Source organism: Cygnus olor, chromosome 7 (genome assembly GCF_009769625.2).
Source record: "Cygnus olor isolate bCygOlo1 chromosome 7, bCygOlo1.pri.v2, whole genome shotgun sequence".
NCBI classification, from domain to species: Eukaryota; Metazoa; Chordata; class Aves; order Anseriformes; family Anatidae; genus Cygnus; species Cygnus olor.
This window is the reverse complement of record NC_049175.1, coordinates 30,662,049-30,686,591: the sequence shown is the minus strand read 5'-3', so window position 1 is coordinate 30,686,591 and position 24,543 is coordinate 30,662,049. Positions and strand designations below refer to the sequence as shown.

Sequence of the window (24,543 nt, the reverse complement as noted above, 5' to 3'; positions counted from 1 at the left end):
GGTTTAAGGCTCCAGGACCTCTTAGGACAGCTGTGTTTTTTATGTTTTCAGACATAAAAAGTGTAGCCTTCATATAAAAAAAAGCATAGTGCAAGGAATGTTTCCTTTTGATCCCAGGAGACTCTCTAATTGCAAAGATGACTGAACTTCGTACAGAACTCTGTGAGGTCCTGAATAATTGCGGGCTTGTTACAGTGAGTCTGATTCTGCTGTCGTACTGTGAGATCCAGAAGGCTTCCGCTCAGGGATACGGGCAGGGATTTGATGCATCATTCACAAAGACAAGAAATGAAAAAGGGTGTAGGTCTTTGGGAAACACTCATACCAGCAGTGTTGGTCTTTCTCAGCATATGGTATCTGCACCATTTTAGAATCATAGAAGCATTCATTGGAAGTGTTTGGAGATCATCTAGTCTGACTTTCACTTGAAGCAGGGATACTGCCAACAGCAGGTCAGCAGTGGCTTTGTTTAGGCAAGTTTTAAAAAATCTCCCAGGACAGAGATGCCTCTCTCGGCAACTGTTCCAATGTGGCATCGCCTTCCTAGTGAAAAGGGCTTTTTGGAATACACAGTTCGAACTTTGCAAGTTGCACTATATTGCTGTTGAGAAAAGTTGTGTTAGGCTATCTCTAAATGCCCTTCAAACAGTTGCAGGCAGCTATTAGGCTGCTCCTTGACCTCCTCTTCACCAGACTAAACAAACCCAGCTCCTAAAGTCTCTCTTTACAGAACTTGTTCTCTTAGTAGGCCTCCTTGAACCCTCTCCAGCTTCTCCACGTTTCTCTTGAACTTATGGGTCCAAAAGTGCTCATTTTATAACCTTTACAGAGTTCATTCTGTAGCCATTACTCATGGAAATTAGCAATTGTGAATACGTGCTTCATTGTTACTTCTCAGTTCGTGTTGTAATTGAGGGCTGTAAGTGATTCCAGTGGTTTCTTTGGCATTGAGAACAACAATAATATTTTACACAGCGATTATATATTTTCATCTCAACTTTTTGAAGTTGGTTATGCAAGTGTCTTCCATCACAAACCTAAATAATCAGAAATAAACACTAATCTAAGCCTCTTATCCCTTCAACAAACATACCCATGCACAAGCTTGCTAATTTATATCATTTGGCAATGTTCACCAAGCCCATATAAGTGTGCAAGTGTGAGGTACCTTATCTGTCCTGATTTCCAGCAGGATAGAGGATGTCACTGTAAAAATTCCTTCACAGGAGTTCATAGCTTGTGAGTTCTACCCTTGAAGTGAAGGCTGTATGAAGGCTGTGAATTTTCTGTGGATTAGCTGCTGTGCCAAGAGCTTCTTGTATAGGCGGGCACTAGGAGTGCATAAAGCACTGAAAAGCCTACGCTTTGGTATTTTAAAAGCAAGGGAAAATTGTGTAAATATATAGTAACAGTTTCTGCTTCATCAAGGCAGAAAGGAAGATATGTGGGTCCTCAAAGAGAGGTCTCGGTAGAATCCCAAAATCCCAAGGACCATTTAAAGGCCAAATTACACAGGTTTGTCTGTCTATGTCTTTCACATTAGTTAATCACTTACATTAGTGCAAAATGAATAAATGAAAAGTATTCCAGGGGTCTCTTAATTTACAATTTTGGGCCCCCTCCATTGAACTGGTTGGCTTTTAGGTTTGTTATCTTTCATAATTTGTACTTCCTTTTTCTGCCAAGTGAAGTTTCTAATGTTTTCACCATAACCCGAGATTTCATTTGTGCTCTCTCAAGCAGTTTTCTCACCAAGAGATTAATATCTCTGTCCTAGCACTTAACTATGCAGACGGGGAAGCTGACACAGAAAGAATTCTGTAGCGTGATAATTATTCCTAATGTTTTCACTTCTGAAATGTAAAATATTATCAGTGGCACCAGAATAGACTAGGACGAAGGACAGCCTGTTCTACAAACCTAGTTTTAGGTCAACAGGCAGTAGTGTGAAAATATATGCATTTTTATACATACGTATGCATGTATAGCAAATGACGTTTAAGTGAAAGCAAAAAGGTCTTGGTTCTGTAAAGCATCAAGTATCTCTGACATTGTAAATATCAGATCTTTATAGGATCAACCACCACCCAAACACAGTGTCTACAGTATTTAAAAAAGTGAGAGGAAAAAAAGAAGTTGTTTCTCAGTTTTCATCTAGGCTTTTAAATCCTGAGGATGAACTTTCCAAGGGAGTGGAGCCCCCAGCAGTTCTTCCTCCTGCCTTTGGAAAACCCAGTCTCTTCACTCTGCTGTGGTCCTTAAGAGGAATCTGGGCGCATTTGAACGTCTTATTTCCTCTGTGACTGTTGAGCAATTTTAAGAATCTGTCTTTGAGCAGATAAGTTGCCTGAACTACTAGGGTTGCCTGTCCTTGCTCTGTCGTGTTTATTCACAAGTTACTTACTGTCCTGCTGTATTCTCGTCATTCTGAAGACTAACGCAGAGCATAGGTGTATGTGATGGCGTAGTGATTTTTACGCTTTTTTTTGGTGAAGGCTTCTTAAGCGTCAAGGCTAAAGATACAGCAAAACTGTATGAACTGTGCTTTTGATGCAGCTTTGTGACATCCCCTAGCCCCGCTGCCTGTCGACCCAGCTCCCCCTTACAAGCCTATCGGTGATAAAGCTGAGACTCTTTTCCAGTGTTGCTCATCTTCTGTCCTGGCATGCTCTGCCTGTGTAATCAGATCTCAGTCATTTATTTGTGGCATCCCAGTTTGATGTAGAAAAGTGTTAGCTAGTGAAAAAGGAGGAGGATTAGAGAAGAGCTCACTTACCGAGGCACTAAGTGGCTGGTTTTATCGTGAATCTGTTAACACAATGAACTGATTAGTTTAAACAGTGTAAAGTTCACAAGGCTCTTAACACAAAACAGCAGTTGGAAATTGCCTGGATTCAGTCATGCAGTACTTTCTTCATGCAGGCTGCACGATGCTTAACTTGCAATCATGGCTTTCCTATTGTTACTAATTATAATAAATATCTTGCAAAATACAAAAATGTTGATGCTAATTCACAGCTTCTGTTTTTCTGGCTGAATGATGTTGTCCTGCAGGGCTTCATTGCCTAATGAACCACATTATCTTTACAAAGTTATTTCATGGGATCCAACTTCTGAAATTTATCTCTGAGGCCTACAACTATGGTGTTAGGGGAATAACAGGTTTGAAAATTCTTTCTGCCATGCAGAAGAACGGATTGTTACGCTCATCTATTCGACAGGGCTGCTTCAGAAGTGAATAGAGTAACGTACCTGGTGGAAGTGGCCAACTGAAAGCTGAACAAGCACCCAAGGCTGGGGCAGCATGAGCTTCTGAAATCAGTGTCGCCACTGAAGCCATCCCACCAGGGAACTGGGATGTTGCTGTCCCTGCAGCTTTTGCACGTGCTAGCTGGCATGTGAAGAGAGAAATGTTTGCTCTGTATTGGGTTTACGTGGCGAGGGTTTGGTAGTGGGGGGCTGCAGGGGTGGCCACTGTGAGCAGAGCCCAGCAGCTGTCCTGGGTCAGAGCAGAGCCAGCTCCAGCTGCTCCAAAAGGGACCTACCACTAGCCAGAGTCAAGCTATGAGCGAGCCATACAGACTCTTAACCATTTCTCTTTTATAGTTTGAGCCTTTTTTCACAGGCTTTGGTGAGGTTAATACACGTTTGCACCACTTTTTGCCATAATGATGTTTCTTTGTATTACCTACGGACACATTTCAACCATTTGAGGCTTTTCTGCATATGTTAACATAACATTCTGGCTCAAGAACCATGTGAATCTAGTCCTGTATGTGTGCTGTAAAATGCATCCTTTTTTTCTATTTTTATCATTTCATACTTCCATCTCCCCCACCTCCTGTGCTGCAGAACATAATCAAGGCAGGGCTGTGCATTTCAGAGATGAACAAGTTAAGACTCTTCTGGTGAAAACTAGCATGGATCCATTGTAGGACCTGTAATTTGGTCCTTAACCTGATGTTTTTTCCAATGTACCAATAGTTGTTAAAATGCCATAGATATATTCCAGTCTGAGCAGCCTGGTACTTCTAAAGACAGGTGGTTCGGTCAGAGTGGGGACTCCATCTCTGAAGACAATGGTACCAGTGGGGTTCTGGAAATGTATATTGGTTGTCTGTATCTGGGAAAGTTCAAAACCAAGTTTTTGGGTAATGTTTAGGGTCCTGCTTAGAATTTGGGGTCATTCATTCTTGTCCGTTCCATTCAAATTGAATGAATTCCTGATTTCAGTGCTAGCTCCCTGTGTGAACTTGGGAAGTCTTTAGAACAGTCTCTGCCTTTTCATTTGGAATACAGTTAGAGATTCGCACTCTGCTCGTGTGAACGGGCAGCTCTCCGAGCTGCTGGAGCACCTGTCTAAGAGCGGGTGGCAGCGGATGCCGACCTTTCGCTGCTCGGTTCTGTGCATAGCCACAGGGTGGGTAGGGGACAGAGGGCCCATGGCACAGTCAAGACTCAGTGGTTTGTCCAGTTCCGTGTAGCCTCCAGGTGAGTTGAATAATACATTTCTAGCCTGACAAGTCCAATCCAGTGTCAGATCTGCAAGAGTAGCAGCCTAGGAACTGGCCCCAGCTTCAGAGGGGTTTGACAGCTGCGCTGTAAACCTCCGTACAGATCAGGGACCAAAAGGTCTAGTTTTTGTTTAGCTTAACTCAGATACATCCCTTTTAGATAGAGAAAAGTTTCTGGGAAGTCAGCACAAGACAGCGCAGGTTGTTTATCGCTGCAGTTGTGCTCTGTGCTTGTGTTCTGCATGTTTGGCCCTTTCTGATGCTCTGGTTCCACAGGCAGGCAGGGTCCGTGCAGCCGTGCTGTGTGAGTACGTGGGCCTGCCTGTGTTACCACACAAACTCGATGGAAGGGTAGAAGCTTCAGAAATGATTGAAAGTGGGCTGGTGTGTACAGAAAAGCAAGCTTATACGCTGTCTGACAATGGAAGAAGCCGCAGTGTGAGCTGAGAGCCTCTCAGCCCTCTCATCAGTCAGCAGTGACATTTCAAAAGTTTTAGTATTCAGAGTTTGGCTCTGAAGTTTTTTGAGTAAAGAGGAAATGGATATACATTAGAGAGAGAGAGGGAGAGGGAGAGAGAGGATTTCCAGGCAGGTGAAGCTCAAGGCAATAAAGATGAATACAAAATTGATGGGACTGACTCCAGTTAACATATTATTCTATTAATAAATCAGTATCTTAAATTCAACGGATGGAGTACTATTTTCTGTACACAGTTGTTTTTCTTTCCACTGATTAAGACTTTTAGTGTCAGTTCTTTTAAGCAATTATACAGCTCAAAGAAATGATTACACTTTGTGTAAGGCATATTTTTTTTTTGTTATGGATCATAATGGGATATTTTTTTTCCTTGTTTGCCTGTAAAAGGATGTCTAATGTATCTAATATAACAGGATGTCTAATACATACCTTCGAGGGGGAAAAAAATCTAACTTTATAACCTAACTAAGAATCTAAATAATTTTCAATAGTTTGAAAGGAAAGTAATAGGAAATGTGCTTTGTACCTTGTCTGTGACCCCATATTTGTGGATGCCCCATCTCTGGAAGTGCTCAAGGCCAGGCTAGATGGGGCTTTGAGCAACCTGATCTGGTGGGAGGCGTCCCTGCCCATGGCAGGGGGTTGGAACTGGATGGTCTTTAAGGTCCTTTCCAACCCAAACCATTCTGTGCTTCATTCTGGGATATTTCCTTATATACTATTCATTCTATGGTCAGCTCTGCGTAATAAGTGTAGCCTAACAGAGTGCAGTGAACAGCAGCCTTCTGCCTGGCAGTGTTAGAAAATATCAAAGAGTAAATGTTGATGCTTCTGATTATGGTGACTTTCAGAGCTGGGAGCTTTTCATTTAGGCCTATCTCATGGCTTTCATTGCACCTTTTAAAAAGGCTCAAGCTACGTGGAATATTCTACTGTAACACTGCCTTTAAGGCCATACAAATTACAGTATTTACGAAAATAAAAAATCATGAATTGCTTTTTTTCATTGGGCATCATGGCATGCGGGGCTGGGCTTTAGAAATATCATCTTTTAATCTGTAGTAATGATAATTCTGCACATCGAACACATGTAATTTAGCTCTCTGGAAATGTTCAGACTGTTATACTGAGTCACAGTCCAGACCTCAGTATTTGCTAATTTCAAGTTAGGCTAACACTTGGCAGCCTACTCTGTGCAGAGAATCAAGAATGTATCTGTGGTCAGCTATGGCTCTCGTACAGTGACACATCTCTGGCAGCAGCAGCAGAGCTAGTGTGCCAAGTTAAGAATTCACCTGTGTCCGGATGGCAGAGTTATGCATGCCCCAGTACTTGAGGCTTTGAAGCATTCCGAGGTTTGCTGGCGATGGTGCATCTTGGCAAATGAACAGCAGTGCACTAGCACCAGCTCAGAGACCTGTTTATGCCAGAGTAAGTAAAAGTCTGGAAGTCCCTCTGTCAAAGTATGAAATCCTAGTGCTCCGACAGAGAGCTTGGGACACCATTTCTTTTCATCTTCTTCTTTGCTTCTTGCAGATGTATATAAATGCAGCAACCTTCTGGAAAGATTTTTAAGAACTTTCTGATGCTAACAGGATTTTTGTATTTCCATGGTGGGTTTTTCACTTTTGCTGTTTTTGGGAAAACTGCTGTCTGCTTCCTTCACGTTTCATAAGTGATGACTGGGTTTATACTGCTGGCGAGGGAGATTTCCTTATCAGAGTACAGGCAGGACGTGGGTCTGTTACAAAGCCTGCGGAAAGCTGCCATAGGCAAAAGCTTTGTAATACATCAGTCCCACCGCCAGAATAATCTGTATAATGTTAAATTCTGAGATACTGCTTAGATTATCCTGATCAAGCCTGTTATCTTCTAAATCTCTACTCTTACTTGCAGCAGGACTTGGACAGCAGTGGGCATGGGCATGGAGTGAGGCAGATGGAAAGGAACAAAAGGAAAAGATAGGAAATTCCCAAACTTTTACAGTTAAGATTTTTAGTGAATGCATCACCATTTCTTTGTGTTGACTGCCTGCTGTTTTCAGTGCTCTTTCTCTGCACGCTGTTTTCCTCCTGTCCCTTTCCCCTCAGCTGTAGTGGTGAGACAGATACAGCGTCCTATGTCTTCATCTCAGTGCTTGTATTATAGTAATTGCATTGTTCCATTCCTCCCTAGCAGTGTGTGTGTGTTCACGTTTCTTTCTCATCTCTCCTTCCCCCATTCTGTGCTATGTGTAGCAATATGTATATATATATATATGTGTGTGTGTGTGTGTGTATCTACAGTGATGTGCTATCTCTGCTGATCTATGTAGAAAAACCACATATACATTGTATTCTATAAAGTCAGTATTGATCTCTCTATATGCGGGTATACATATTTATTTACATACAAAAATACGTATGCAGGATGCCTAATACCCTTCGTTGTACACAAATCTTGGTATGGTCTTTTTTTGAGTTGAAATAATGCATTCTTCACTTCTAACTGGCCCATCAAACTCTGTAAGGAAAGCTTTTTAACTACAACAAAAAATGGCTTCATGAAATTCTATTAGGATCAACTGTGCTTTGAACCGTTAAAAACTGTCATTTCTGTTGAATGTTTTCCTCAGGAGATACTTGGAATATGTTAAAATAATATCTAGACAGAAAAAGTAGCAAGAATAGCATCTGCTGTACTTGGAGGGGCTGAGAACATGGATCTGAGTCCAAGCTGCAGGTCACTGCCTTCCCCCACTGACGTGCAGGCTGCAATGTGAAAAGTTCATGGTGCAGACTACTGCTGAAGGAGGGGAGGAAGCAAATGTTATCATTAATAGTTAACTGTTTTCTTTTAGCAGAGCCAGTCTTAGAAATATATAACAAAATCCCCCCTGAGCAGATATCACAATTAATATAATCTTACTTCTTAGTTAGGAATCACCAGTGCATTTCCTATGTGTGCAACTCAGTTCTCGTCACCTCTGCAAACGCTTTATGATGCAGCCTTTGGATTTTAATATCCCTAGCAACAAACTATTTTTTTTCCCTACAATGTGATTATCTCTTTTAGTGCACGTTAGACACAAGACTAAAAATGGCTTTGTATGTGCTACTAATCTATGGCCAGTACGCAGAGCACACTGAGCATGCTGATTTCATCCACGTTGCTGGCTATTAAAAAACACTTGCTGCTGAGATTCAGAGCTCTCACAGAACGTGATAATGGATGTTATATATGTGAAAACTGCAGCAGGGAAGCAAGGAACTATTTCTTCTCCATGCCCATGTTGGATAAGGCAAGAAGTGCTGGCCTTAAAATTGCAGCAAGAAAGATTCAGATGAGACTTCTGGCAAAACTTTCCAAAGGCAAGAACAGTGAAGGACTGGGATAGTTTGTGAGAGCAGACTGCACATTCTTGGAAATCTTTAACAGCTTAGATAAACATCTGTCAGGAATGACCAAGAATTGATTCCTATCTCGAGTGGTGCCCCTTCCAGTGCTACAGATTGAAGTATTTTTGCTTAGAGGAGCTCATCTGGAGATAACTGATGTTGAAGTGAGCTGGCATGTAGCCAGCCCTGCTTGTGCCTAGTACAGTTGGACCGCTTGGAGGAAAGCTTGGGCTTGTAGCAAGGCACAATCCAAGAGCTTAATCTTCATCCGCAGTACAGCTCCAGAGCTTTACCTAAGCCTGTGCCTGCAAACATGCTTGCATTCAAGTGGTGTGATGGCAGGGCAGTCTGGCTTGGACCTCTTCTTGACTTTTATATTTGTTAGGATTACTCTGGGCTGCTGTAAATCTGCGTTTTCCAAATTTTGAGAGTTTGGTTGCAAGCATTCTTTTCAATGTATTTTTTTTTTCAGTATGTGTTGCCACATATATATTAAGGCTTGATACTCTAAGAAGTATTTTCCTTCCTAGACAGTTCCATTAATTTCAGCTTTTGCTGTTGACTACAGTGGATGTAACCAAAGCACAAGGAACCTAGCAGCACTAAAGAATGTAAAGTGACCGTAATCCCAGTCACAGTGTGCTTTTAAAACCATGAGCACACATTATTATAACCCTTACTTTCTTATTTTTGAATTCATTTGTTGATGTTTGTCTTCTTTTGTAATCAACAAGGAAGATGCTTTCTATAAAAATGCATCTCTCTTACCTATTGTAATATAAAGGGAAAAAAGATTCAGCCAGTAAATGTGAAGAACAATTTTACATCTCCAAGTTTTACCCCAGTGTTGCTTCCTGAACAAGCTTTACTCTGAGTTTCTAGCTGCAGGTATAAACCGACCAGCAATTAGCACAGCCCACAGTGCAGGTGTATGAAGGAAACTGAAGTCCAGTCCAAGCTAACAGACTTCCCATGTGATCCTGCCTTCTTTGGGGATGCTCTGAAGCCACCACAATGCATGTGTATAAGTTGAAATGAAGGTTTGCTGGAAAACTGACCATGGAATCAGAAAAATACTCATACATGTATTTGTTTGCTAGCATGCTTTAGTAATCAGGCATTTAACTGAAAAACAACAGCATCCAAAGGAAAAGTTGGGCAGAAGGAGTTGAAAGATATGACAATCTTTTAACAGAAAATCATAGGAAATGCAGGAGAAAAGAAATGAAAATACAGTTTTGTCAATTGCTTTTTGCTACTGTTCTCTAAGAGCAGCTCTGGGAGTGATGTGGTTACGTGAGAAGTTGTGGCTTCTTGGAAAATCTTTGTGTCTGAAGACTGAAAATCCAGAAAGCAAAGAGAAAGGATGGCAAACATTAGTTAAGATTGTTTTTAGGCTTCTTCTCATTAGATTTTTAGGGAACCTGCCCTGTTCTATTCTGATTCCTTGAAAACAGCTGTTGGAGCTGTTATAACAAGGAATGTACTTAAAATATATTTTGGAATAGAAAAATGATGATTTTAAGTCTATATATGTGTTACTGGCAAAGGATATCACATATTCCTATAATCTACACGGTGGGGGGAAGGTCCGTGTCTGCTTTGGCAAGGACTATATATATCTTAAATCTTCTGGGACATAAAGTAAGACATACTTAAAATATCATGGGGAAGAGAGGCCAAAGGTATTATTTCTTAAAGGAGGCTGGGGCCCCTCTTAGCAGGCAGATTCATAGGTTGATTATGTTTTAGGCCCTTCAGCCCAGGTTTCAGGATGCCTTTCTTCCTTTCTCCCCGTCAGGCACCCAGCTGCTCAGTTAGCCAGCGTGGTAAGTGCATGCCTACTTCCCTGTTAGAGCCTGTGAGTTGTGGCTATACATTGTGGGCAGGACGAGTCCCAGCTCAAGACCTTTAGGGAACAGCAGCAGCTTCTTTGTGCGTTGAACTTGGAGGGCTGACCTGACTGAAACTGTGAGCTGGGGAAATGCTTGTTCACTTGCTGTAGGTTACGGGATTTCCAGCCCTCTTCTTTGATCAATTCTCTCTCGCAGGCAGGAATGGCAACTCCCGAAAACCCCGAACAGCTGATCATTGCCCTGGAACCTGAGGCTGCCTCTATCTACTGCCGAAAGCTTCGCCTTCACCAGATGGTAGACCTGAGTAGTAGGGCACCTGTCAATGGCTATAGCCCAAGCGACACAATTGGAACTGGATTTACACAGGGTACTACTTCTATTAACTCACTTCTTATTTTCTTATGCCTAAGTTTGCTTTGTCCATGAGGGCTGTTTTCTAGCCGTGTCTTGTTGTCTCTGTCTTATAATGTTTCAAGCTAGCATCAGTTTGCTTTTATATACACTATTTTGCTGTTCACTGTAATGAGACTAGTTCAAGCATTGATCGATCCAGCAGACGTTTTTGCACATGCTTAGATTTTAGCATGCAGGTAGCTTCATTGCCTTGCCTATATTGGGATGTTGAGGGAGGTTAGGAGACGCATAGTATTTTCACATCAGTATTTTTCTGCCTTAATTAAAAGTAATACTTCACGTTGGATTATTTTTATTTAACTTTGTTGGAAACAGTTGTGTGTTCAATTAGCTGCATTATCAAAGCAATGTTAAATTACTGGATCTCACTGAGACTTTTAGTCTGAGGTGTTCTTCCAGAGTTTTGGCAGATGCTTTATGATATCATCTTTATGAAATACCATTAAGTACTTCCAACACTCAGCAGAACACACAGTACTGGAATACAGCAATGAATTTATCTACTTGTGTAGAAGAGAAAATAGATACGGCAATTCTGATTTATTGACCTGTGATCAGTTGCTCATATCAGTGTTTGAAGATTGATTTACAAAGATTTTGGGGCTTAGTATCCTGACTAAGATTGGAAGGAGGGGAAAAAAAGGACAATAATGAAGCAATGTGGTGTCATTTTTGCATAGCGTATTTTCTGTCTGCGTGAATTGTAACAGTGCAGTGATACAAGTGCTAGTGTGTCAATCTATCCCAGAAGGAATTTTTCAGAATAATTTGCATTTTATCATATTTACTAGGTCAAAACAATACAGGCACATGGAAAACTGTGCCAGCAAACCTATTCCTGTACTTACCAGATTGCGTTTTTCTTAGGCGAAGTCGTTACCTCGTTTTCTCATGCCTTGCCTCTCCCAGCTAGCACTTGTCAGATGTGTTCAGTGTTATGGAGGCCTGTGCCGGGCACAGGGCACAATCCCTTCAGGAGCCCCACACGTTCTCCCCCTTGTTCTCCTTCCGAACTATTCCAGTTCCATGAACTTGCTTGCTACATGGGGATTTGCCTCCAAGAAAATAAATAATCAAAAAAAAAAAAGTTTGGTTAAGGTTTTGAAGCTGGACAGAATCTGGCAGATCACGGATTTCTGCTAATGGGTACCATTCTCTTTCTTGACTTTGTAAGGTAAAAGCTATTGGGGATCAGAAAGGTTTCGTGTCAAAATTAATGAAAACAAAGTTTGGAGTGTATTAATTTGGGGTTAGAATTAAAATTTCATAAAGGCATGGCAGGTACCCAAGACAAGCTGAGAACAGCTTAAGGAGAAAAGCCCTTTAAATATAAACAGAGAGAAGCTCTCCAAGGACTGCATTATTGCTGCAAAGCCAAAACAAAAATTTTACTGTTCACAGTAGCCAGGGTAACTTTACTTCAGTCGTAGTTAAAGACTGGCTCTTGTGTTCGCTTTTGGCCCACAGAAGGGAATGAAAGGACTCCCATTGACTTCTGTGGGCTCTGTGTCCGTTGCTTGGACATATTGCTTGTTCTGTCTTTGAATCCTTTGTCATTTAAGCTGCTGGTGTGAGCTGGTAAGTCAGTACCATGAGGCTAACAGCTTGCCTGCATCATAGGGTCTTCATGGAGCTGGTATGGGTGAAGGTGAAGCCTCTGGTTTCTTCCTGATTATAGGCACTATAGAAATGAGAAGCAAAATGCATTCAGTGATTGGCCTGTGTTATCTTCAGAAAGAACGGTATCTTCATGTATTACAGGATATCTATGTTCTTCTGTAGTATTTTATGGAAGTGCCTGTGAATGAAAGTGACAAAGGAAATCATTTTTTTGATTATCCAGTTGTACAGGTTGATTAAGAAGCATAATAGCCAAGGCTCTCACTACTTTGCTTTCTCATTCCTTGCTTCTTTAAATGCCTAGGTAGAAATTAAGTCTTGTAAGTTAATGCATTGTTATAACATTATAGATTATGTGTAATTTTTAATTGCTATATATTAAAAATGCTGTGCAAGTGTCCTCTATATGTTTATAATAGGCCAAATCTTAGTTGTTAGGAAAAATGTAATTTGTTTGCTTATAGAAGAATGGCAGTGCTTTGCAGGCTGTCACATAAGCCCAGGATTTCCATAAGTAAAGGCTGAAATAGTTACTAGTCTCCTTCTTTATCTGTCATCTGCCTGAGTCAGCGGAGGGTCAGACTTGATGATCACTGTGAGCCCTGAGAAGTTCTGAACCTGTGAAGCTTTCGATGCTTGCTTTGAGACAGGCTGATGTCCTGAAAGGCTCCCGAGGCATTTTTGCCAGAGCACCCCAAATCTGTCGCCCTGTAAATGCTGGCTTTTTGCTGTGCGGAAAAGCTGGCAGCGGAGCGGGGCTGCCGCCTGCTGGTTGAGCCCGGCATATCCTGTGCAAAGTAAAATAAAGAAGGATTATGAAAAAGGACTTGTCTGTGGCTTGCATACTAGGTTGTTTTTGCTAATCCAGTCTGTATCAAGGAAGAACAGAAAATCCAAAAAACTTTTTTTCCTTCTTTCTAGGAGCAATGTTGTAATGTTCCCAATTCTAACACAGTATTTTTTGTTCATTTGTTTAAATAAGTGATACATAGAGATCTATCAACATGCTTGCACTTGTTTCCAACAGCATACGATGTCAAATTCTTCATATTTTCTTATACTCAATAATTTTCTCTCTGTCAATGACTAGCTAAGGAACACGTCCGTCGTAATCGACAGAGTCGCACCTTTTTGGTGGAAAATGTCATAGGAGAGATCTGGTCCGAACTGGAAGAAGGTAGTGTCCTTTCTTGAATAAATTTTGCTCTCACGGGTTTTATATTGCAGGCAAACATTGTGTTTCCCACAAATCTGCTGTGTACTGCATTGTTCTACAAATGATTATAAATAGGAAAAGAAGCAAATAGAAGTGCGTGCATGGCTCTCAGTTGCTAAGGCTGAGCTGCAGTTCTGTATCCTCTAACAAAAAAGAGTTTTTTCAGGAGATCGCAGAAAGTAACCAAGGATTTAAAATACGAATAGACTATTTCCTCAGAACAGGTTTTGTAAATATGCCATAGTATAAATTTGGTAAACCCCTAGAATGTACATCAGTAGCACGAGCAATTCCACTAATATCCAGTTTTCATCTGTGCTAAGCCAATGGCTTTTGTCACCCGAATTTTGTATTTATTATCAATTGCTGCTAATAAATATCAAATTTTCAGTGTAGACATTCATAACTTTCCACAAGTCATTATCCCTCATGCTTATCATGCCCCTAAGAAGTTTTCATTGCAGTATGTTGTTGTGATAATATTAATGTCAATGTCATTTGCCTATTCCTTTGTCAAACCAGGAGACCGGTACATCGTCGTTGACAGTGGAGGAGGCACGGTGGATATGACTGTCCATCAGATCAGGCTCCCTGAAGGACATCTTAAGGAGCTATATAAGGCAACAGGTAGGTGACACTTCCACTGCTCACTTCATTTATATAATATTTTGACCTGTCAGTAAATGAAGTTCATGTCTTTATTATTCGCTACATTTCACTAACAGTTCTTCCTGGAATCAAAATTAGTGTAATTAGCATTCCAAATAAGTGTAACCTAAATGCTGGTCAGCAGAATGGGGTAAAACACTTCATGCTTCTGATACTTTAGGATGGTAAACCTCACTTTGTGAGGATAAGAAACTGCCATCTCCTGTATTACTGATTCCCATTCAGGACATTTTCTGCCATGTTCCTGGTCTGACTTCTGTTAGTAGAGTCATCATCTTCCTCTCCTTTGAGAGTCACCTGTACATTGCTGCTCTGTCCACGTATTCAGAGAAGTAATGTGGAGGTATGAAAAGCTGAGTGTCACAACAGGATCCCTGTAAAGTGCCTATTAGCAGAACAGGAATTTTCCTAGATTTAAGGGAAGGCTTATATATTCCAGTAATTTCACAGCCAGTGTAACAAGGATGGTCTACAATCCTCTGGCAGAAAGGCATAAAGAGTGCAATGAAGTGCAATTCCTTTAATGACATTCCCTTCCTGAACTCCAAATCCCCTCTGTCTTTGTCTTTGCTAAGCCGCTAACCACACGAGACAGCCTGCTAATTGTTGCTGTGTCTCTATACCAAGTTAGTCTTCATCTGTATCATTCATCGGTGAGTGTTCTCAGTCTTGGTGGCTGTGAGACTACATCAGGAAACAACTTAGTAAGAGCAAGCGGGGACACTGTACATCTAGTACGTCAGGTCTATCTGCTCCTGAACATAAGTCCAACTCACATCTTCTCGTGTGTGGATAAGACGGCAGTTTCCTCTGCTTATAATAAAAGTATTTCTATTTTATGCTGGTAGCATTACACAGTGTAGGTGTAAAAATGAGGCAAAGGTAAGATTATGTTCTGTATTAGACAAACTGTTATATTTAGAAAAGATACCTCTTTCTTTGGACCTTCTTCTATGACAGTCGTAGTAGTGTCAATCTGGTGTGTATTTGGTCTACTTGAAATCTAATAAGAAGTTCAGGATATTAAAGCTGTGTTTTGTTTGTAATGCAGGTGGGCCATATGGTTCCCTAGGTGTGGACTATGAATTTGAAAAGCTCCTGTGTAAAATATTTGGAGAAGATTTTATTGAGCAATTTAAAATCAAGCGTCCTGCTGCCTGGGTAGATCTGATGATAGCATTCGAGTCCCGTAAACGGGCAGCAGCTCCAGACAGGACCAATCCACTAAACATCACCCTGCCTTTCTCCTTCATTGACTATTATAAGAAGTTTCGAGGCCACAGTGTAGAACATGCCTTGAGGAAAAGCAAGTGAGTAGATGATTAAACTCAAATGGATGCAGAATTAACTACTGTTTGCAGAAACAAATAATTAAAATATCCTAGTTGCATTTAGACTGAAAGACAATAATGGAAAAATGCAATATAATGATGAGAAAATGGGATTGCCTAAAGTGCAGTTTCCAGAATGCAAAGTTCTGATCAATCTGTTGCAAAAGCTTTTCAATACAATACTTGCACTCTCCTGGTATTTTTTTCCATGATATTCTTTAGGCCACCATTGTGTCGTTTCACTGAATTCGACTATATATTTTGACTCATATATGCTTACATGTTAATTAGGGAGGTCAGAAAAAATAGAGAATTTGATGTCTAAAAGTTAGTTACCTGGAATCTAAATTTTCAGAGGCTTGGGCCCCGGAATGAATTCAGGATCTTAAGTGAGATGCGTAAATATTTCTGTAGCTTGGGGAAAGTTATGAAAGTTTTTCTTCAGTGAATGTTGAATGTGGCATTCAGGCTGAAACTCCTGCAACTCTTCCTAAACTTATTGGTAAATGTACTTTAAGCCTAAAAGACTTAGATCAGAGTCACTTCCTACATGAAACTGAGGTTTTGAAATTGTTAACAATTTCTGGAAATACTACTACCCTTCAGAAGACCATCTCCTTCTTATTAATAATCTTAGTGATGAATCTTAGAGAGAATGCGGAGTGTTTCCCCCCGGATAAACTGAAACTAGTAGAATAACAGGGGATAGAAAATGTAAAGGTGACATAGAACGTGTGTGAATGAAAAGGAAATTACCAAGCTATATGGATGTGCATCGTTGATGGAATAACATAATACCTGTATTCACTTAATGAACATTATTCCTTATCAAATACTGTGCTCCTTTCTGTCTCCTGAGACTTCCTATTCGTGCTTGTTTTCCTTGCTTGTTTCCAATGGCTTTGGCCTGCTACTGCTGTAATCTAAATGTTGTCCGTCTGGGGATGAATTGGTGCTGTTTCAGATGAGCAAACACGGGATTGACTGCCAGCTGTTTCAGAAGGCAGCTGAGCATTGGTAATGGTACAGGAGACGATCAGGCAAAGAAAACAACAATTAAACAAGCAAAAATAACAATTATCCCTGGAAATTTTATATTGCTCCATTCGGTATGGGGCTGAGGTTAGGTGAGGCACTTTCTTCCAAGCAAACTACATGCCGATTCTGTAAACTCATTTGTTTATTTATGTGGTGAGTCTTATGAGAGCTTGGCTGTTTCTGTACTCTTTTAATGTCCTTTCTAAATGTTTTTTTGCAGTGTGGATTTTGTGAAGTGGTCTTCCCAGGGAATGCTGAGGATGAGCCCAGATGCAATGAATGCACTCTTCAAACCCACAATTGACCAGATTGTTCAACACCTTAGTACGTATCTGTGTGTAATTCCATTTTCTGGCTGAGCTAAGACTGAAGTTTGGCGTACCTGTTTCAAACCAGTAACTGGAGTTATTAGAAAGTGGTTAGGAAAGTAATTTCAAGTAAGGGACATCACCATAACATGTCTTACTGCCTAGTTCTAGTGCTAGTTTTTGAGTGTGATTCAGTCCCATTGCTGCCTAAGCTTCAATTACTTTATATTTAAAGGGCTGCATGCTTTCAGAAGGCTGAATTGCACAGATTTAACCCAGATCATACTTTTCTTTTTCCTTTTTCGGGCAAGAACAAAATAATGCCAGAGACATAATTATTACATGATTGTTACTGTTATTAGGGCCTCTAGTTCATTTCTCATCAGTGGAAGGACTTACAGAGCCAATTTTTTTCATGACTGTTCAAACCACTGAGATCTCTAAACACGCAAGTAATAAATGGTGCATCATGGTAAAAGAGTTTCCAGGCATGGCTTAAGCAGCAATGGATTTATTTATCCAGCAGTGGAAAATGGCATAGGGTTATTGAGAAATTTATTATTTCAACCGTCCCTCGTGGAAGATTGGATTTGTATCAAAGAGGGTATAATATATGTACTGAGTGAAATATTGCTATTGTACACATTACAAAGCAATAATCAAATCAAATTTGGAATGGAATACCCAGCTTTGCTCAGTCTGTGTGAGGTATTGTTGGGTAAATTTGAGAGGCCACAAATGAGTAAGACAACTAGGACAAAACAGCTAATATGTGAGCAGGGAGGGAGAGGCCTCAAATTATGATTGTTGTGACAGATACCTCAGTGACACTGCATCAGTTATTTGAACGGCGTAAGGGTGAGCCTACAACTGAACTGTATGATTTTCTTGAAAGTAGGGGACGTGGGCTTAAGCTAAGAGAGAACATCTGTAAAAACATAAGGAGGCATTTTGCAGATGGTACACGTTGCAGTTAAGACAGTAGGGTCAGAAATAAAAAGTGAATTTAAAATGGGGTGACTTGTCTGGAATGCTATAAAGGGGATGTGGTTCCATTAGGTTTGGGAGTATCTCACTGATACTTGCAGTGACAAGGTGATGTCTGTTTTTCCCTGCCACCAGTAATCTGACTGGCAGAATTTGTTTGAAAAAAAATCTGTGTCTCCCTTGACTGATACAAGCTAAATGAAAGTTCTGTTTAGAAAGCGTAAATGCTACATCAGATATATCTTGTGCTTTGAGGTAAGTTTTCATTCACAGTCATTGCCCCAGTCAAAGGGAATACAGAAGAGGCTTCAGCAGTGGAACTAGTGCATGCTGACGGTGGAAGTATGATGTAGCAGTTTCAGATCTTGTGCATGTGCATGGGACATTCAGTGCGCTCAGACATTAGGAGCTTCACATGCTTTACTTTGTCACAGTGAATTTTTCCTTATTGAATGGGCTCTGTTTCTGTATAGGTGATGTGTTTGAGAAGCCAGAAGTGACCAATGTCAAGTTTCTGTTCCTGGTGGGTGGCTTTGCTGAATCCCCCTTACTCCAACAAGCTGTCCAGAGTGCTTTTGGTTCGAGATGTCGAGTCATCGTTCCTCAGGATGTGGGGCTCACTATCCTCAAAGGAGCCGTCCTCTTTGGTCTAGACCCTGCTGTCATCAAAGTGCGACGTTCGCCTCTCACCTACGGTGTGGGTGTGCTGAATCGGTTTGTGGAAGGGAAGCATCCACCAGAGAAGCTGCTAGTCAAAGATGGCACACGCTGGTGCACTGATGTCTTTGACAAATTTATTTCAGCTGACCAATCCGTAGCCCTTGGAGAAACTGTGACACGCAGTTACACACCTGCCAAGCCTTCTCAGTTAGTAATAGTGATCAATATCTATAGCTCAGAACAAGATAATGTCAGCTTCATCACTGAATCTGGAGTGAAAAAGTGTGGCACCCTTCGCCTGGATCTCACAGGAACTGATGCTTCCGTGCCAAACAGGCGGGAGATCAAAACACTTATGCAGTTTGGGGACACTGAGATCAAAGCCATGGCCATTGATGTTGCCACCTCGAAAAGTGTCAAAGTCGGTATAGATTTCTTAAACTACTAACAGATCACGTTCCCCACCATGGCCTGTTTGTGAGACTGGTTGTCCACTATTCCATTTTTTGACTTTCATGTGTCACGTAATCATCTTGAATTTCAGCAGGCTATATGAGAACAGCTAGTAAGGTGGGGTATGTCACGGTTGTGCCCTTGGATAACCGAAGGCTGGTTTTTAAAAGACCCTTAAAAAGTCTGGAGAGCAAAAGTTCCAGAGGTAGTAAAAGTTCCTTAGTTGTTCAAGCATGCTTAAAGATCTACCTTTATTCAGTAAATACTGATTATTATTGCATCCTGAAGATTAGTTAAAAAATATTTAAAATCATAATCTCTTTGCCTTGTTCTTGTACTTCTTCCTTTTCCTCCAAAGAAAAATTTGCTAACCCATGTGGTTGTTGTAGGGGGGTATGTGTGGGGTATCTGTTTAAACAGCATCATCCTCTGAACATGGAACAAAATGGTAGGTTACAGCTTTCTTTTGTTCTTTTGATTATGAACTGGACTGTCAAAAATTTAGTGCTGAAAATAAGGTTTGTAAAGAAGTGGGAAATGAGCTTCTTCAGTTCTTAGATCCCACTGAAAAGAATATCCTTGGAAAGCCCTAAATTATATTTAGGAAACATACATATTTTAGGAGCCTACTGTTGGTTGCCCCAGTTTGAGAAAAAGACCTTTCCTGTCAAAGCTCATAGAACTATCTGTTGGATTAAATAGCTAGCATTACCCTCATTATACTTTAGAAAATTATTAAGAACAAAGTTATTCCCCTTTTTAGGTCTTATAAACTTACATTTACTAGCCTCCACATGAAATCACAGAAACAGGGAATAGATGAAGTTGGAAGGGACTTCCATATGCTATCTGGTCCAACCCCTCTGCTCTAAGCAGGGTCAGCTAGAACAGGATGCTCTGTCCAGTCAGGGTTTGAATATCTCCAAAGTTGGAGATGCCTAAAATTCTCTGGGCAGCCTGTTCAGTACTTGACAGCCCTCACTGTAAAAAAGATTTTTTCTTAGGTTTAAAATGAATTTCTTGTATTTCAGTTTGTGCCTGTTGCCTCTTGTTCCTTCACTGAAATACCACTGAGAAGTCTGTCTCCATCTTCTTTACTGTCTTCTGTCAGATATTTATATGCATTCCTGATCCCCCTGGCAAGCCTTCTCTTCTGGAGTCTAGTCTCAGCTCTCTCAGCTTCTCCGCATGCATGAGACACCAATCCCTTAATCATCATCATAACACTATGCCAGACTCAGACTTATGTCCATGTTTATCTTGTACTGAGAGGCACAGAACTGGATGCCAGCTGTGGTCTTGCCAGGGCTGAATAAAGGGGAATAACCACCTTCATTGACCTGCTGGCCGTACTTTTCCTCATGCTGCCCAGCTGTTAGCATTCTTTGCCACAGGGGTACATTGCTGGCTCATGTAGACTGTGTCTACCAAGACCCTGAGGTCTTTTTCAGCCAAAATGCTTCCCAGCTAGTTGGCCCCCAGCATATAGTGGTGTATGGAGTTATTCCTCCCCAAGTTCAGGACTTTGCACTCCTCCCAGAAATTGACCGTTTCTAGTCAATCCCTGTGTTAATGTTTGGAAGTACGGCTAGATGATAGCTGTCCAGGAAGTTTTAAATGATTTAAAAGAGAGAAAATGTCCAGATCAGGAGTGCTATCATACATTTTGAGTTGGAAGCATTTTAATTGAGTGAATTAATATATTTCTGGGTTGACTTTAATGTTCATTGAAGTGGAAGACAGAGGCTAAGAGAACAAAACTAAATAGCATTAAATAAAGCATTTCTTACATGGCTATGACCACGCAGCTCTAACACAAGTGAAATACAATGATGGTCATGGTAGCATCTTGTTTTCCAAATAACAGCATTCTGGAAAGATTTTAAGCATGTTCACCGGGAAAATTTCTTCTAAAACTGGAACAGTTTTTATTTTGCTAAATGCTACAGGTGGATGATTTCTGAAACCTAGGATCTGCATCTGCCATGAGCTGAGAACTTCAGTTTCAAATCTAAATCCACTCCAAATTGGCAGACTGAAACTAACCTGAATTACCCTAACATGCTGACACTTTCAAAGCATTTATACAGAGCTGCCTGATTACCTGCTGGAATTCATAACATTTTTGAAATTTTGCAATCTTAACTGTTAAACTTAACCTTCCTTTTTAATAGGTTGAGCATGAGTTACATAAACTACTGGGAAATGAAAGCTTTATCAATGATTTCACTGATTTACATTCCAATCCTGCACTTAAGCTTTCTGTGTTTATCCTGGAGTTTTGCCACAGTCCAGAGCTGCAGAACTGGTCCACTGCATTTTGTTGTTGAGTTTTCTGTGTCTGCTGCAGAATTCTCTAGTAGAATGTGAAATCTGTTCTGCATTCAGCTTTAAAAAAAAAAAAAAAAAAAAAAAAAAGGGACTATGGAGAATGCTACTCACAGTATACGGCTGGATACTTTTCCATAATTACAAAGTGTGCTTTCTAGCATTCGGTTTCCTGCTGCCTGCTAAATGCTTTAAAAGCTAAATACTGGGATTTTTTGTGTGTTGCTTTCCATGGTTTACAAACAAGAGAAACTTTAAGATGAGTTATGAACAATATAATTTTATGTATATACAATATTTAAATATTGTACAGACTCTTTCTTTCTACAGTGCTATTTTCTTGTATAAAAATGCTCTTTGCCTCTGTTGATTTCATTCAGCTGTTAATTTTAAATAACATAGTTTCTCAATCAGCTTCCATAATTATAGGCCTTTAAAGATGGTAAGATATGAAATGTAAAAGGCTGATCTTATAATAATAGGAAGGAAATGTTGGTGTGTCAGAGAATACAACATTCTTCCTGCAATGCAAGTCATACCAGTTAAGTATATTACACAGATGCACTTGTATTTTGCTGGGATTTTCATTTCTTTGTTTCAGATGGTGACCATTCCAGCAGTTCATCATAATAATGGATGAATCCTCCTGTAAAACCAAGTTAAATTTAGCTTGTATGATCTGGATATACAGCTTCTTCTCTAGGTTTTGGAGTTTTATTAAGGATCTACTCTAATTTTTAAAAAAGTACTTTCCAGAGCCAAGTAACGGTGATTTATAGTAGATGCAGGTAAGCCTGTCTATTGTCTACCACTACAACCTACCAAACACAAAATTCTTAAATAAAAGAAGGCTTCAGTGTCTTTGCATCCTGTGTTAAACTGAACGGGTCCAATTCTACAAGAATTTGTTTCCGTTGGCCTTAGGTTAATGGAGAATTTGGTTTAGGAAAGTGCTGCAACCCCCCACCACAAACAGGAGGTGAACTGCAAGAGCCTGTGATCCATGGGTTTTGTGCTATTTTCAGCCTGTCCGCAGGGAATGCTAACAATAGTTTCTGCAGCTCTTCTAAAGTGTAGTTCCCCGCACAGTAGCAATTCTTTGCCCTTTTTTGTTCACCTTTTGTAAGATTCCATCTGGATCCAAACAGGGGTTTGTTGCTAAAATTATTCTGCTGTAACTGTAAAATATTGAAGAGTTTGCATATTTTTGCACTTCCTTGTTCAGTCTGATGAGAGCACTATCAAGCTTATCTTTGCAAAGCACTGAACTACCGAGCAAATTCCCAACTGTCCTCGTTGCCCTCTTTAAATCCGAGAATGGAAAATTAGCTTGTCTCTCTAAGGAATTAGAATTGTAAGTAGAGCGTTATGCTGTGGTCTGTTGTCTATAACCCAGTTTAAAAAAACTTTACATTGTAAGTGGCAAATGGATGCCCCTTTTGATAGAGAATGTTAGGCTGTAAAATTAATAAGAAATTTATTAGGAAATGGGTCATTTTTAGAATAGTAGTTCTGATACTTTTGCAGGAAATTTCCTGCAGAGAATTTTTTGGTAGGGATTTCAGATGACATTGTGCAACTTAGTGTTGAGAAGACAAGGCCTGCTATCCTTAGGCAAAGCAGAAAGCCCTGACTGAAGTTTTGCTTTAAGCATGAACTTGCAAGTTTGGGTCAAAGTTGCTTAACTCTAGGCTGAAAGTTAGCAACTAATTGTGATAGAATGATTAATTGTGCTAGGATATGATACATGTGCAGTGATGGTTAGGACAGTTAACATTGGTATATTCTTACCAATGCATATATACAGGAGTTTTAATGCATTATTATGAGAAGGCTAATTATGTATTGCAGAGATTTAATCGCCAAGATAACCTGCATATTTATAATATGAAGTGGCTTAAGCGGATGAATAGTATAAAAGTTGTTGGGCATAATGTCACAGTACTCACCTGCTTGAAATAGTCTTAAACTATATTATAAAACCAACCATTGTGGTCTTGTTCACCTCTGTGCAAGATAAATTCAGATTTCACTGATGTTTGGAGCTGTTCACAACTTGTCTGGATTGTATCTTGAGTGTTCTTGTGTCTTCAACCATGTCAAATAAAATACAGTAAAACTAACTTTTCTTTTTGGGTGTTTATGTTTTGATGGAAATGGATATGAAAGACCAAGTGGTTTTACTTACATTTGGATACTCCTTCGTATGCATAACTGAGCAACAGTGTCACCAACAGCATGTGTTGCATGTCAGGTCTCTTCAACCTTCTAGATGTGTGGACACCAAGAGCCCGTGCAGGCCTGAGGTTGCAGTCACTGCTGGTGATTACTCAAATTCCGCTGCAGTTTGTGTAGCTGTGAATAGGGTGTCTGTAGGAGTTAAGACAGAAAGATTTTAGACAACATCAAAAACAGTTTAGGCTTTTTCTGTAATGATGCTCTGAATGAGAGCTGAGAAACCAAATATGCTCAAGGCTGAAGCCACCATTTCTTTCATGACATTCTCTACAAAACTCATAGAGCTTCTTGATGATAACTAGAAAAACATAATATTGTAGAAAATGCAAACCAAAAAACACCATGTAACTGTGGAGGTTCCCTGGTTACAGCCAATGGAGATGAGCATGAAGGAATGTTGAGTAGAGGGTGAAAATCTGGATCGTGTTCACATCCAGGGAAAAGGCAAATTTCCAAAAGTAAGATTGAATAGTTTAGATTTTTGTTACAGGACAGACTTAAAATATTTTCCTGAAATATTGCCTGTGGAAGGATGGGAAATACCTCTGAAATGGTAAGTAGATGCGGTTAGATGATGCCAGTACATGGGTTTCTCTTCCAAACCTTTAGGTTGCCACCAGCACTGAAGTATCACTGCAGCTCCCAGGCATTTACGCCTGAGTCTGGAGAGGGAGATGAGCCCATGCTTTCTCCAGGAAGGCCACCGCCAAGGAGGAGACAGCCATGCTATTCCAGCTCGGCCCTGGCTCCTGCCCTCAGCCATGCCAGTACCCCAGCCCGGCCGTGCTGTTGGCCTGCCACACCATGCATGCCCGTGGCCATACAGCGGCTGGGATGCCTGCAGTCAGTGGCCACCAGGTTGTAGCAGAGCCCTGTGGTGCTTACATTACACCCTTTCTGCTTTGTTGTGCATCTGACCTGTGACACAAGGTACTCTTCAAAACAGGTAACGTGGTAGAAGCAGGGCTGGGCTGCTCCCACCCCTTCTCCTTCAGAACTGGGACTTTGCTCCAGGTGCTGGTCTGATGCTCCCAGCCCCTTATGGAAATCAGCTGC

General features: G+C 40.6%; 1 protein-coding gene across 3 annotated transcripts in view; it reads left to right on the top strand.

The window, feature by feature from the left end:
- HSPA12A (heat shock protein family A (Hsp70) member 12A) overlaps positions 1 to 23,363 on the top strand; it is an 84,116-nt gene extending 60,753 nt beyond the window's left edge. For all 3 annotated transcript variants that reach the window (XM_040563949.1, XM_040563950.1, XM_040563951.1), the window contains exons 7-12: positions 10,421 to 10,592; positions 13,350 to 13,436; positions 13,998 to 14,102; positions 15,196 to 15,454; positions 16,734 to 16,837; positions 18,282 to 23,363. In XM_040563949.1, the coding sequence (XP_040419883.1) occupies positions 10,421 to 10,592; positions 13,350 to 13,436; positions 13,998 to 14,102; positions 15,196 to 15,454; positions 16,734 to 16,837; positions 18,282 to 18,916 (1,362 nt within the window). In that variant the 3' untranslated portion in view covers positions 18,917 to 23,363. The remainder of the gene's footprint in view (positions 1 to 10,420; positions 10,593 to 13,349; positions 13,437 to 13,997; positions 14,103 to 15,195; positions 15,455 to 16,733; positions 16,838 to 18,281) is intronic.
- The last annotated feature ends 1,180 nt before the right edge of the window (positions 23,364 to 24,543 follow it).